Here is a 14244-nt window from a genome sequence, read left to right on the forward strand (position 1 = left end):
AGAATTCTTTGGGAGTAATATCAAACCTATCCAATTTTGTATGGTCCACCAGGGGATGCTTAATTGTGATTCTATTCTCTTCCCTTCTTGTTTCATATGTATTGTGAGCGACTGACGTTAGTAATCGAACTGAACTGATTCAGTTCTTCTCATGAGTCCGCAGTGGACTCATACCGTTGCTTCGACTGACTCTTCCTGGCTGTCAAAGGTGTACTGAACCCCATTTAACGTTACATTACCTGCAGGTAGTATCAGGTATCTTTCCCCAAGAAGACGTCAGATGATCACGCTTGAATGTTACNCGGAACAAATTAAATAAATAAAGTGAAGATCAATCAATCCACTCTCTAGAGCCAGACTAATCCGGTAACCCAAACCCTGTGTTGCTTGACAAAGTGTACAAACACCCCTGAAAGTGACGTCATTGTCCGTTTGTAAAAGCGTTTGTAGACATGAAGACTATTTCTCTTTCGAAAAAGCTTATTCGTGCGTATATTTCCTCCTAAGTTATGTAAAACTGATCATCAGATACTCTAGGTGGCTGTGGCAAAGGCACCGAAACTCACCCGGATTAGTTTCTGCCGGGACACAACTGTCTCATGGCTTTTTGATACATCCGAAGGATTCATTCAATATTTGGTTAAAAACACAGATTCTGTCAGTTGGGCTTCCAGTTCGACAGTTGACTGAATGAAATAGAAAGTGGGGTACTTTATAGCTATGTTTTCATCCATAGTCAGCGCTGCCGTCTAGTTGAGCGCGACCTTGTAGCTCTGCCTCGGGTGTTTACAAGGGAACTTTGCACTTTGCGCCTGTAAACCAAGTGATCAGAAAGACCCGATTATCCCTCGGGTCACCTGTTGGTTGAGGGTGTGAACTCAGCGCACCGTTTTAACTTTGTTTGGTTTGGTTGACACTGGATAAGTTACCCGTTGCCAGCATTCCTCGCCTTCGGCAATGGAGAATATCCTCAAAAAGCATAACACCAGCTACCTGGATGCATTGGCTTGGATCTAGCCTAGCGTACCTCTTTAGAAATTCCTTCTTTGCTGCAGTTCTGCTGATAGATACCTAGAGTCCGCCCACAATAGTGCTCAGTTCTCTCTTAGATGGAGAGATTTCCGGAACGCTTATAGGAACTTGTCCAGGGACTGTGCAGTGGCAAGTTATGAAATATATATATATATATATATATATATATATATATCATTTGATGGATGAACACGAATGTAACGCAAAATCAAAATGTGTTTTCAAGTCAAGGCTTTCTTGTAATGCGGCCCGATGAAAGTCTACTAAGGCATTTCCTCAAGAAAGAAATAAACCAAAACGAGTCAAAAGGATAGTGGTTGTTGGTCGCGAGCCTCAAATCCAAGTAAGTTGGTTGCACGTTTGTTGTTCTCTGTCCGCTTAGTCGTCACCTTCGTTCAAAACAACTCACTCGCACGAGCCTCATAAGTTTTCATACTGAGCTTGGGACAGTCGCTTTCCTTACCTTACAGTGTAAGCGTACCTACGTTTTCTCCCTACTTTCAAATTTGTTCGATTTATCGATGGATGAAAGGCCCAATCTCTAACGCTCTTCTTTAAAAGTATGACCCCAAAGTATTGCCGTATTGTGTGCACCGTCCACACACACATCACTGAAATCTGAGGAATTCTAGTATGCTTATAGGTGCGCGGGTTCTACGCCTAAATCTGCGATATTGTTCTGCTTTGTGTGGCTTCAGAGCTGAAGGGAAATAGTCCAATAATCGGGACTGTTTAATGTGTAAACGGAGACCTACAAAACTTTGACTGAGGTTATTCATCTGGATCTCTTTTAAACAATTGACTGGTAGGTATTTACTTCCTTGATCCCACAGAAGAAGTGAATGCCGTCTGGCTGGCTCCATAAGTTGACATGTGAATGCCGAACACAAGCAAAATCTTACCAACATCTTCTTTTGATTATTTTTTGGTATTTTGTGAACTGCGGCACTCGCTCAGAATTCTACTGGGCATTACTTACTCGCTGCACTCTGATCTACCCAAATTTATGTAAGCGCCTAAGATGCACTTCAAGCTTAAGCCAGTTTCGTGTGAGCATTTTCTTATTGCAGCTCCATTGGCGCTACTGTTGAAAGAAAGGGGGTCTTTGCTGCGGGTTATTTATTAGAAAATGCTAACTGACCAGTTACAGACTAGTGGCCAGGGGAGCAAAACTCACATTTGCATCTTATTTATTAAAGCTGAACATCCATCTTCTGCTGGTCACGTCTTCTTGAAATTTCCTGGATATCCATTGACTCCAATCATTCATTGCTCAAATCCACGCAAATGCTACAAAGCGACTCCACGAATTCCGCAACAGATCTCTCTTTTCAAGAGACGCAGAGCAAATTTACAAGAATAAAACATACTACCCGAATGCCTCCTCATCAGTAGTATCACCGTTACACTGTATTCGTTCCGCTGTACTGTGACGGCTGGGAATTTAGCAACACACATATTAACGTGGTCGTTGGCTTGTTTGCTAAGCTGGGCAACTTGATTGCAAACGTTTCTCCACCGACCATCTACGCTCCCTGAGCTACCGACATTTTCCTCTACAGAAAACATATTAACGTGGCTCGACCTGATTTGGGCTGACAGTACACAAGCTCAAATGACACTAGCGGGGATTTGAAATGCGAAATCTCAGTTTTTCATCCTGTTCACTCCTTCAACTATTTATTTTGACGAAACGTTAGAATTCTTTGGGAGTAATATCAAACCTATCCAATTTTGTATGGTCCACCAGGGGATGCTTAATTGTGATTCTATTCTCTTCCCTTCTTGTTTCATATGTATTGTGAGCGACTGACGTTAGTAATCGAACTGAACTGATTCAGTTCTTCTCATGAGTCCGCAGTGGACTCATACCGTTGCTTCGACTGACTCTTCCTGGCTGTCAAAGGTGTACTGAACCCCATTTAACGTTACATTACCTGCAGGTAGTATCAGGTATCTTTCCCCAAGAAGACGTCAGATGATCACGCTTGAATGTTATCTCACGTATCTGCCTAACTAGCGCCTACCACTAGATTAGCTCGGGTCAGGCGCGTAGACCACCAGAGGTACTCAAATGAGCCATTTGATTCTCTGTATTTTCACAGAACGAACAGTCTTTGTTGGAGCCTTCGAGTTTCACAACGCCGTCTACTTTATCTTCCGCGAAACCGCTCATGAAGCACTTGAAAGTTGTCAAAGCCAAGTTAGTTTATCAAGCTTTTTGTTCGCTGTCTTCTGTAATCTAACCGGTGTAATTCTGGCTCGTGCTGAAATTAATTAGGTGGCATAACAAAGCCAATGCTTTTACGAAGGTTTTCGATAATTTACCGAGTCTGCCTTGAAAGAAATTCCAGGATATCAAAGTCTCGATTGGATAGGGGTGACAAAGGAAGTGTTTGGAATCTATCGGATGAGGTTTCATTGACTTTTTTCGAATATGGAATAGCCCTGCGCTTCTCCAGTCATATTGATGGTAGAAGACAGTCATGACAGAAGTAAAGATGAAACAGTTAAGAAAGTTTGATAACATGTTACTACTGTGTGAGGCCCGCCTTGCTAGACTGAAAAGCCAGCCACCACGCAAGGACGACCTGTCTGTCAATTCGTTCAGTTGATTAGTGTGAATCTTATTTACAAAAGAACGCTAACCATTGGACCATAACAAAAGGACACGGTTGCTCTGTTAACATTTGGATGTAAACAGTGTCGTGTCGGTGTTAGGGGTTATTGGGAAAATATTATAAAACCTCAAGATGGAGCCAAGCGACCGTTCACCACAGTAGCTAGTTTAAAGGAATCCAGAATGATTGTTTATGCTGTACTGAACAGCTCTTGTGACCGCTCGGTAAATGCCATCCATTTCTCCATTTATGCATCCATTTTTACCCTAACACCATTTACGCCGCCCCTAAACGCAAACAGTTTACGCGTTATGACCGTATGCGAAGGCATATCCACGGCATGCTGCCCCTAATCGCAAACAGCTCACGCGTTATGGCTGTATGCGAAGGTATATACACGGCCCATTCATCTGTCACCAATCACCATATCAGTGCTCTTTCGCTCACTGTTCTGTTCACCACTGTATCTTGTCGGCATATTTAAGTTAGGATATCTTCACCAGAACTGTGTCGCTGTAATAAGTATCCTTGGTGCCCTCAGTAGACCTCAGTCCACGCAATCCAAGGCATTCCAGTACCTCGACAAACACACTCATTTGCAAATTAATTTTGTTTTCACGACAGATTCAACGGAATCTCTCATTTATGATATTCTACAACTGAATGTGCTGCACACAGGCCGCCTCGTGTTTCAGTTGGAGCGATATTTGAGATATCGCAGTATATTTTCGTTAAGGAAACTGCTCAAGTTTGCTGAAAAATCGTCGACGTCCCACGACCCGTTTCACCCTTCTTTGAGCTCATCATAAACGAGAGATTCACTCAAGTCTCCCGTGAATTCCAAATTTACTTGTAAATGAGTGAACCTCTCGAAAACAGTCCAATTTGGGTTCAAGTAGAACATAAGGTTGACGAAAACTCGGAGACCGAGCCCACCCGATGAGCCTCAAGAAAAGCGAAACCGGTCGTGGGCTGTCAAAGAGTTTTCAGCAACCTTGTGAGTACATTCCAATACCTGTTTAAACGGACGAAAAGGCCCTCATCCTAAGCATATAAATTAAACCGAAGGTGATTCTAGTTTTTCAGGATCGTATAACGTGCGAAACGTCACCAATCGCTCCGAAATTTATTATCTGTCTCAAAAAGTTTAGGTTGTAGGGCGAACTGAGGCCGAGCCCTACTGGGATCTAAGAGTAAATTGCCGCGTGAGCTCCAGCCGGGATATGCGATGCTCAATGATTCAACCAATGAGGTCAAGACTGTAGTGTTTTCAGCCGTGATCATCTCTCAGTAGCTTAGTTCAGTCATCTGAAGGATCTGTTGCTGTTGGAAACAGATGAGGACATCACTTGTACCCAAAGGGGTGTGTTATTAGACGCCAGATGCGCAGAGGCGAAAGGTGCTAACTGGCAATGTTTCCGTGAGCGTGTTTCTAGATGTTTACTTTAAGTGGAGCTTCAGGAAAACTCACTACAGCATAACGAGAAAAAATAGCGTTGCCAAGAAAATACCAAATAAAAAGCACTTCGCATATAACAGGTCCCGAGCCGCTGTCTTCAAGTCTCTAGCGGAAAGTAGTGTTTCCAATTTTTTCACAAACTGGTCTGTCAGTGTGCGTTCGAGAACATCAAGCGAGCGTAAAAATGCTCGGAAAGCTGTCCTACTGACTGGAATCACTACTTGTAGCTACTGATATTCAGTGAAATCCATCCTTTACCATTAGCATGGCTTGTTACATCATATCATGGTAAAAGAGTAAAGAATCTGTGATAAGCGAAGTTATACCAAATGGTTTTCAATCGATCGATGACCACGTCGATGGCTGATGCAATGTACACTTAGTTATTGATTTTCGGTGACGAACGTGCTGGAAAGTGAAATTCGATTAAAACAGCTACCGCACTGAGAGGATCATCTTTTTATTCATTATTATTTAGTTACCAGTTATTCCTACGCCTATATGAAACCTGGCGTCACCGTGAAAAAAATTTTCTACAGCTGAAAACCGGTGGGTCATGAAATTTAGGAAAAGAAAGTTTTCGTAATTGTTTTTGTAAGTGTGAAAGCCTCGCAAACTTTGGGTGAAAAACGATAACGTATACGCAAACCGCAAAAGAGCAAAATTTTCGGAAATGTTTCATAAACAAGAGTAAAATGGAACATAATTTGATAACTGATGCAAGTTTGAATGTTTGAGTTGAACTGGGATCAAAGAAATGACATGTCCCCTAATTACACCATCCAAATAAGATTTCTTTCCTTGCGAGCTGTTTCACATGAAACGAAAATATAGATATACTTTTTTTCCATTTTGTATTCATAGGTTACTGTATCCCGAATTGGGAGAGTGTGCCTGGTGAGTCCTCCCCCATCAACTCTTAAGTTTATCCAACGTGACACAAATCGAAATTGACCCGAGTGCATTTTGTTACAATACTTACAGTCTGATAATGGTGGACCGCGGAAGAAATTGGAGAGTTTCACAAAAGCTACTCTCGTTTGTCCCAGTGAGAACAATGCAGACGGAGAGTCGACAGCCTTCATTTTCAATGAGGTTCAATCGGTACAGGTCGATCAAGGCACCAAGACACTGTTTGCGGCTTTCACAACTTCAAGGTAACCGGGAGTTTATTGGAGAATTTCGTCTCTTTAGGGTATCAAATATTGTACAGATGCTGTTGGAAATTTTCAGATTCAAAGTTACAGATTCCTAAACTATGGATTTTTTCCCGTACATGTTGCATGTTCTTGAGGAACCCACGGCTTACTCGGAAGCATGGTATTGGAAGTTGAAAAGAGAAGTGCTAAGCAGGTGCACTGTTAAGTAGCAATTCTTTGACTGGTTTGCTTCACGACGAAGCCTAATGGGTTGCAGTGAGGCCGATATGGGTAATAGGGCAAAGTGTGTTACTCAGCTCAAAGGATCGGTGGTAGAGCCCAACCATGTGTGGAATGCAGTCCGCTGTGCATGAGTGTACTCATCACAAGCATGTCTTTAAAAAATGCCAACTGACCAGTTACAGACTATTGGACAGGGAAGCAAAACTTTCATATGCATCTTGTTTACAAAAATTGAATATCCACCTTCTCGTTGAACGCGTCTTCCTGAACTTTCCTAGATATTCATTGACTGTTGCTCAAATCCAAGCAAATGCTACAAAGCGACTCGACAAATTCCGCAATAGATCTCCAATTTCAAGAGACGCGAAGCGAATGTACAAGAAGAAAACATACTACTCACATGCCCTGCCCATCAGTAGCATCACCGTTACACTAGTGTCTTTCCATGAAGTCGCTTGATACGGTCAATATACTACCAGTAGGATTTTGAATTTGTCCAGCAGTACCGAACAAGTATTATCCAAGTTTGGAATTGTGTTTGATGCGCTTGGACTAGCCATAGAAAGCGGTAATTAGCACTCGACTGGCAGACAAACGGAGTCATTCCGTCGAATAAGATTCGAAAGTCTTTTCTAGTAGCTTAGTTCAGCCTATTGGCTGCACTTTCCCGAAGTAGTTTCTTTATTCTTTAATTCTCATGGATTTACAGCGAAAATAATTCCATTCCGCCCACAAATTCAGGCCAAGTGAAGAACTGGCACAAATTCTGAGGAGGCACCTTCAGAAACGAGGGGCCCATAGAGCCTCAGTATGACGGTAGAGTTTGACTACAGACAAACCTATATCCGAATATCGTAGGAAGTCTGGGTAGATTCTGCGGTTTTAGTGATCTCTTTCTGTGAGTGGGGTCAATCCATCCTGAAAAGATGAGAAGTAGTTTGATTGGTCCATCCACCAGCAGCTGATCAGCAGTGCGGTTAGCTCGCACCTCGACAGGATAAAGCTCCATGGATCCTGTATCATTATTCTGGAACGTGCGATGTGTCAGTTTTTTTAAAGCCGTTTAGATCAATCCCCAAATGTATTCAACAGGAGGTCACATAATCTTGAGGTATTCGGTATTACCATTTTGTGAGCATGGTCTAAAAACAGTGACCGTGAGTTTCATTATCCAACGGACTCCTTCATGTATGCTTCTGGCAACAACGAAGTTGCACTTTTGAAGGTAACGTTGTCTATCTGGTGTGTGTGGTAGCTTTCGTTTACAAGTCTGAAGATAGTAAGTTCCGTTTTCCTTTAAAATTGTCTTTTGTCCTTATTTCTACGACGCAAGTTTCCCAATAACAGATGATGACGATTCAACTTCCTTATTGCATTGCACATGATAAACATTTTGAAAGATGCTACAACCATTTTTCCATGTTCAAGTTCCATCCCTCCAGGTTCCGTGGTGTGTGCCTACCGCCTTACCGACATCGAAGACGCCTTCAGAGGGCCGCTTCACTTGGCGAATGGACAAGCGACCAAATTCGAAAGTTCGGGTGATGTAAGTCTTGTAGAGAGCAGGAGCCTATCGTCCTTCCCTTTTTTTCCAGAATATTTTGATCAACAACCAACGAAGCAACCAAAAAGGTATTTTGTAACAGTACCAAACGCCTCACAGTGTTTGTCTCGATTAGGCCCGAAACGAGCAAAATCCGGAAACTTATTCAAGAAGTATTAACCAAACCTGTTAATGTCCTCGTGTGCCTTAAGGAATCTGAAACACTGAAGCGCACTGCTTAGAACCGAGCGTTGACACAGTTGACAGTAACTTATTATAAAACACCGATTGTGGAACACAGGTGGGGTTGTTCTTAGGGGACCAACAGAACGACCTTCAGTCAGCAGATGTTCTGCAATCGATTTTGCTGAGTTTCTGGCAGAGTGACAGTTAGGTATTTCACTGTGTAAGTCATGTTTTCTGGAAGCTGTTCCGTCGTTATTTTAGATAGATGGCTGTCTATTCTATCAGAAGGAGGGATATTTTCCTTCAGATTGACTAACTTGAATTCCCACTTACTTGCGCCGTAAGCAATGGCGTTTCTATCCAGCGTTCACAAATATATGATCATCCTTAATTGATACTTGTTGTATACCTCTATAAAGCCTGTGATGGGAACAGCATTCACCCTGTCTTCTTGAGGGTTGCATTTTCAACGAGGCGTTNGAGGCGTTCTGGGTAGCTGGAACTCCTCTTCCTGCGGTTCAGCACATGAATAGAAATTTCGTGCTCTAGGAACTAGTCCCTAAAGCTTTGTCTATCGTAAAACCGATAATCTGAAAGCAGTCAACGTTACCAAAGTCAACAATGAATATTCGCTGTGAACACAGGTATACGACGTTTCAGAAGAACATGTGGGACACCTGGGGAGTTGTTTTGACTAAATATCTGATCACACAAATCCAGTTGATGTAGAGCTGCGCTAGTAGGAATTAGGTGAACATCAGTACAAAACATCTCACTGATATCATATCCATGAGACCCGAGCATCGAGCCTATGCCTTATACTGACCCAAGAATCGGGAGCCTGCGCAAGAATTTACGTTCAGCCCGTACTTTCGGGCTTCCATATTTTTTACGTGAGCGTAGGGCGACCTCGTCTCACAGCATAAGTGTGTGGATAGTAGAGCTACCGTGCGAATCAAACGTGACAGAAGTAAATGAGTGGTTGACCGTGGTCTATCGCTGGCCATCTTGAACGTCTGAGATCGAGAACGCACTAAGTTTAGTTAATTGAATGAACACTTGTCAGTTTAACTAAGGCATCGTGAAAAGTAATAAAAACGACAAAGTATTCACTTTTACATGTTAGTTGGGACGTTACCTGTGGGAGATTTCAAATGGTCTCAGCAATTAGGTTCATCTTCACTAGCGAACTTGTCAAAAGTAGCCTATTACACGTTTTGCAACCGGGGGCAACAAATATTGTTTGCGCACTGGAAACGAATGACTTACACAGTGAAAAGATAATTTTACTTCGAGAAATACACTCATTCGCAAGTCAATTTGGTTTTCACGAGAGACTCAACTGAATCTCTGGTTTATGATGTTCTACAACTGAATGTCCTGCACACAGGCCGCCTCATGTTTCAGTTGACGCGATATTCGAGATATCGAAAAAAGTCCAATTTGGGTTCAAGTAGAACATAGGGTTGACGGAAACTCGGAGATTGCGCCTACCTGATAAGCCCGAAGAAGGACAAAACCGGTTGTGGGCTGTCGAAGAGTTTTCAGTAACCTTGTGGGTAGTTTCTTTTATGATAGTTTTTCTCCGTTTTTCTGCGTTGTATAATTTGAATATTTGATTCTCTCATACACCTTTGACAAACACTAACTATAGCTGCATTGCTGTGCTTTTGATTGGTCGTTAGCTGTTGTCATCCCAACTGTTCGCGAATCATTCTTCAAGTGAATACAGGTAACACTCTCTAAGCGAGACGATTCCATATATGGTTTTTCCCTAAATATTAAGAAAAATGATCGTGATTAGTGGAAATCAATGAAATCTCTCGCTTCGTTTTATCCTACCTGTCAGTTTTGCTGCCTGCAATTGATAGTTTGTGAAACTGTCAGAAATAAGGTTTTTTGCATATCCAAAGCGGAGCTATGGGTCAAAGCAAGGTCAAGTGGGATTTGTCGATGTGACAGAGTGGTATATTCACCATACTCATACCACAAAGTGTTGAAGACGATGACCTACTGACTACTCTAAATAAAAGGTATCGAAAAATACCTCTAAGGAGGTAAATCCTCTGTTTGATAGTGCGTGTCTCGTCTTTGGGTGATTTTTTTCTTGAAACACTTGAAACACTATTTCTCGACGTCCTCTGTTTGATAGTGCGTGTCTCGTCTTTGGGTGTTTTTTTTTCTTGAAACACTTGAAACACTATTTTCTCGAAGGAGGTGCTCTCAGTTGAGTAGTTCGCACAGTGGAGAGTACTATAGCTATTTCGAAACTTCATGCTCACAAATGTTGCTAGTTGATAAGGAGGACTCTAAGTGAAACTTGACGATAGATCCAGAATCGAGACTTTCTTGTCATCGCTTACTTGTGTTTTTACCGCCTATCTTAGTGCACCCGACCAAACATGAATGTGTTCTCCGCGCACCGTTTGATGTATCGCGTCATTAAACCACGACAAGGATATGCCATACTGAGGAAAGATGGAGTGCGGTGAGTTTGCTGGAATAGCATAGTAATTTGAAGGGTAATAGTTTTCAATTAGAAGTAATCAGGGTTATCGCTATCTGGTCTATCATTATTACAGCCACCCAGCAAGATTTCGAAGAAAGTGTTGATGAAAAATCTTTTCGAATAGAATAGATACACGGATGAAGCTCCAGACTACTCTAAAGTCACTGTGTATGCAGTTTGTGCCCGACCAAAGGTGGAACTGAGCTTTCGATAGAATGGCAAAGTAGAAGGCTGCTCATAGTTTTTGTTGTAGGTGGTTACGCGATTGGTAGTGTTCACTTTCCTTTGAGAGTCATCCTTCTATCTTCGCTAAATTATTCTGGTTGGTCCTCATCAAATACGGAGTTATCGGACTCGAGTTTCACGCTTAGAAGAGCCCACCAGTCGTGATGTGATTGACATGCCCAACCTAGCGACTGCCTTGGTTGTGGCTATCGACTGACCCACCTGTCAGGACTCGGAGTTGTCTCGAATTCAAACCCCGGCACAGTCAAGAATATTCACTGTTTATGAGCTTCCATACTCGTGAAACTCAAGTCCAGTGATTCTATTCATAGTTGGTGAAAGAATGAACCGCAAAAGAACTCGTAGTAGCGTTCAATATTGTTCATCTGTTTGCTGCTCCAATGTACTGCCCGCCTAGAAGAAACTTTGAGGCAAGTTTCATCGGCAGTGACAATAGGCGGTCATGCACCAAGTAATTACAGTGGCTCCTAAATCCCTCTGCTCTCTCGCCAGTCGGTGAAAGCCCGGGTCACCCACAAAACGATGCGAAAAATCGATAGTTCAAAGCCTATGCCCCGCAAAAGACGACGGTTCCAAGATGTGCATTTTCGGCCGATCCCAACATAGAAGTGGTTTTGGGGAACCTGCAGACTCAACAAAACAGTGCCCCTTTTAGGAAAGATTTCAGCCTCAGGGGACCTTATCTAGGGTCCTTCTGGGAAGCGTCCCAAATGACTACGGGAATTTCGGCGACAAGCTCAGTGGGGATTGATGATGTCTCTGAATGCATCATGCTGCCGATTAAACGATTTTGCTGTGCATGTGATATAGGAGTACAAAGGCACCGTGCGCCGATTTTTGATGGTCTTTCTGTCATTCTTTGTGTGTTCAGGCCTGCATGGCCGGTCTAATTTGTGCTGATTGGACGAGACTGACAAGCATACGGTCCCCAGGCTATGGGTGATACCAATTACTTGCAGCAACGATTGCCGCTAGATATATTTCTCATAAGTCCCGGACATTGAAGGTTCCATTGCTTGCTGACGACAGGGCTTTCTTCTGAACTTGGATGGGCAAACGAGTAGCCTCAATGAAGCAATGCACACCTGTGTCACACCATTCCTCAATGAAGGAAGTTTAGCTTGGTACTTTGAAGTCTTGCTTCATTCTGTAGACGTGCCACACTACTCATAAGTTCCTGAAAACCCATACGGTCCCCAGGCTATGGGTGATACCAATTACTTGCAGCAACGATTGCCGCTAGATATATTTCTCATAAGTCCCGGACATTGAAGGTTCCATTGCTTGCTGACGACAGGGCTTTCTTCTGAACTTGGATGGGCAAACGAGTAGCCTCAATGAAGCAATGCACACCTGTGTCACACCATTCCTCAATGAAGGAAGTTTAGCTTGGTACTTTGAAGTCTTGCTTCATTCTGTAGACGTGCCACACTACTCATAAGGTTCCTGAAAACTTAGATAGCCGATGACTGATTTCGCCCTGCTTGGGACCTATTAAATGGGCACTGCCCCCGAGTTTCTATCAATCTTACATTATGTTTGAGACCTAATTGCATGAAATTAGTGAATTATACTCACCACCATACCAATTCGGTTTTGACAGAAGACTCATGTGAAATCTAGCTAGACCCCTCATTTACGATGTCATTAAGCAACTGAAGGTCCTCCATCAGTTGGTACGATATTTGATAGGCTTTACCGACCTATTGCAATCTCTCGTTTACGATGTTTTTGAGAATATTGCTAATGAACATCATAAACGCGACAATCTACTGGGTTCCAGGTGCCCTCAAGACCAAATTGGTACGCAAAGGCGTATATTTCGCCTTCTTTCCTTGTGTTTAAAAGGCACTAGTGAACGTGAATCGAGGCGACAGCAGAGTGGCTCTAAGGATAGCGGATCTATGCCGACCTGAGCCAGAAAAACTGGGCTGCTTGTTGATGTGCAAATGCGTAGCCGTGAGGCTGGATTGTGTCCAGAATAGGGATGGAAAATGTATGGACGTTTTGCTGATGCAATAGTAAAAATCAAAACATATTTCACGACATTGGGGAGAGGGATTAGCACGAAGAAGCTAAACACAGAATACTAACATTTTTAGACATCACTTCTATACACAAACCGTAAGGAAGTTTGAATTGCAGCCTGTGAAATCCGGAATTGTTGCCCGAGACTGTTAGAAATGGCTCAGCTTATTACGCGGGAGACCCTGGTTGTACCTTTCGGGTGTATTCCTACTGTACTGTAGCCAAAATAAGGCTAAAGCGAAGGTCAAGCTACGAACTCAACAGTCGTTCTCGAAAATTTGTCATACCGTCCTAATGTATTTTTGAATCAGCATTGAGGTGTCAGATGCGCACAAGTATTTCTGTATGGTCCTTTTTGTTAGTTTGCAAATGCTTTTCAAACCAGAGCAATTTCGTCTTCGTGGGTGCGGAAAGAACTCGATTTTTGCGCACAACATAGGTAGGTACTCTGTTTAATTATCTGTTTCCAATGACTGAGGGACAAACCTATGTAGTGCTGGTTAGCGGATGGACAAGGTGAATTATGGAAGCTATTTGATATCCGAACAAAATTCAATATTGAAATGATACGTGCTGTTAACTACACTTGCCCCAGAAGTTTGTAACAATAATCCGATCCCTGTATCACCATACTTCTGGGTGGGTGATAGTATATGTTGGGGTCTCCAATAGCTTCCTTACAAAAATCAGTCAAGGATGTCTACTCTTTCCATTCTCATTCAACTTCGTGACTGATGACATAATGAGGTGAATGCGCAAATGCCTTCGAAACGCCGGTGTTCAAATTGATGCTGGTGAGAGCCTTGTCGATTTGGAGTACGCAGATGACATCGCCCTCATCATCGACTACGATGACTCGGTCATGTGCTACACATGCCGAAACACCGTTTAGCGAGGCGAGTGTTGTTCTCCGTGCCTCCTTCAGGATGGCGAAAACCGCGAGGTGGACAGCACATGACTTGGCAGAATGGTGTCAAAGGGATCACGAAGAGTTTGGGTGTTGTTGGTGTCGTACGCCTTGCAGGATGGAGTCACCACCGTCTGTGCGTGGCTAGAGACGCTAATCGATGTCAGTGGCGCACGTGCCGTCAATTTCTTTCGAGGCTGTCTGATTAGCGGTTGGAGGTGTATGCACCTCAGAATGCTTGACACAGGCCAGCACTAGGTCCTCTTCCTCACCCACTCTTTTTCTCCTCTTTTTACTCTAGGGCTTTTAATATACTTATATATATATATAT

The 14244-nt window shown here is 42.9% G+C and overlaps 3 protein-coding genes across 3 annotated transcripts in view; 2 read left to right on the forward strand and 1 right to left on the reverse strand.

The window, feature by feature from the left end:
* The window catches only part of T265_13935 (hypothetical protein), a gene marked incomplete at both ends in the record, with an annotated part of 47926 nt that overhangs the window by 18580 nt on the left and 15102 nt on the right, over positions 1-14244 (forward strand). The window contains 4 exons of the mRNA XM_009171239.1: positions 3138-3235; positions 6097-6269; positions 7923-8040; positions 10611-10711. Of these exons, the coding sequence (XP_009169503.1) occupies positions 3138-3235; positions 6097-6269; positions 7923-8040; positions 10611-10711 (490 nt within the window). The remainder of the gene's footprint in view (positions 1-3137; positions 3236-6096; positions 6270-7922; positions 8041-10610; positions 10712-14244) is intronic.
* Positions 4157-9687, forward strand: T265_13934 (hypothetical protein; the record flags this gene model as incomplete). The annotated part of the gene is made up of 5 exons (XM_009171238.1): positions 4157-4401; positions 5591-5661; positions 5977-6009; positions 7937-8040; positions 9520-9687. Coding segments are annotated over 5 exons (621 nt in total), but the record flags the coding sequence as incomplete, so codon positions are not given.
* Positions 13722-14244, reverse strand: part of T265_06034 (hypothetical protein) — a gene marked incomplete at both ends in the record, with an annotated part of 5684 nt that continues 5161 nt past the window's right edge. Inside the window, one exon of the mRNA XM_009171204.1 lies at positions 13722-13964. Within this exon, the coding sequence (XP_009169468.1) occupies positions 13722-13964 (243 nt within the window). The remainder of the gene's footprint in view (positions 13965-14244) is intronic.

Source organism: Opisthorchis viverrini (genome assembly GCF_000715545.1).
Source record: "Opisthorchis viverrini unplaced genomic scaffold opera_v5_123, whole genome shotgun sequence".
Classification (NCBI taxonomy): domain Eukaryota; kingdom Metazoa; phylum Platyhelminthes; class Trematoda; order Opisthorchiida; family Opisthorchiidae; genus Opisthorchis; species Opisthorchis viverrini.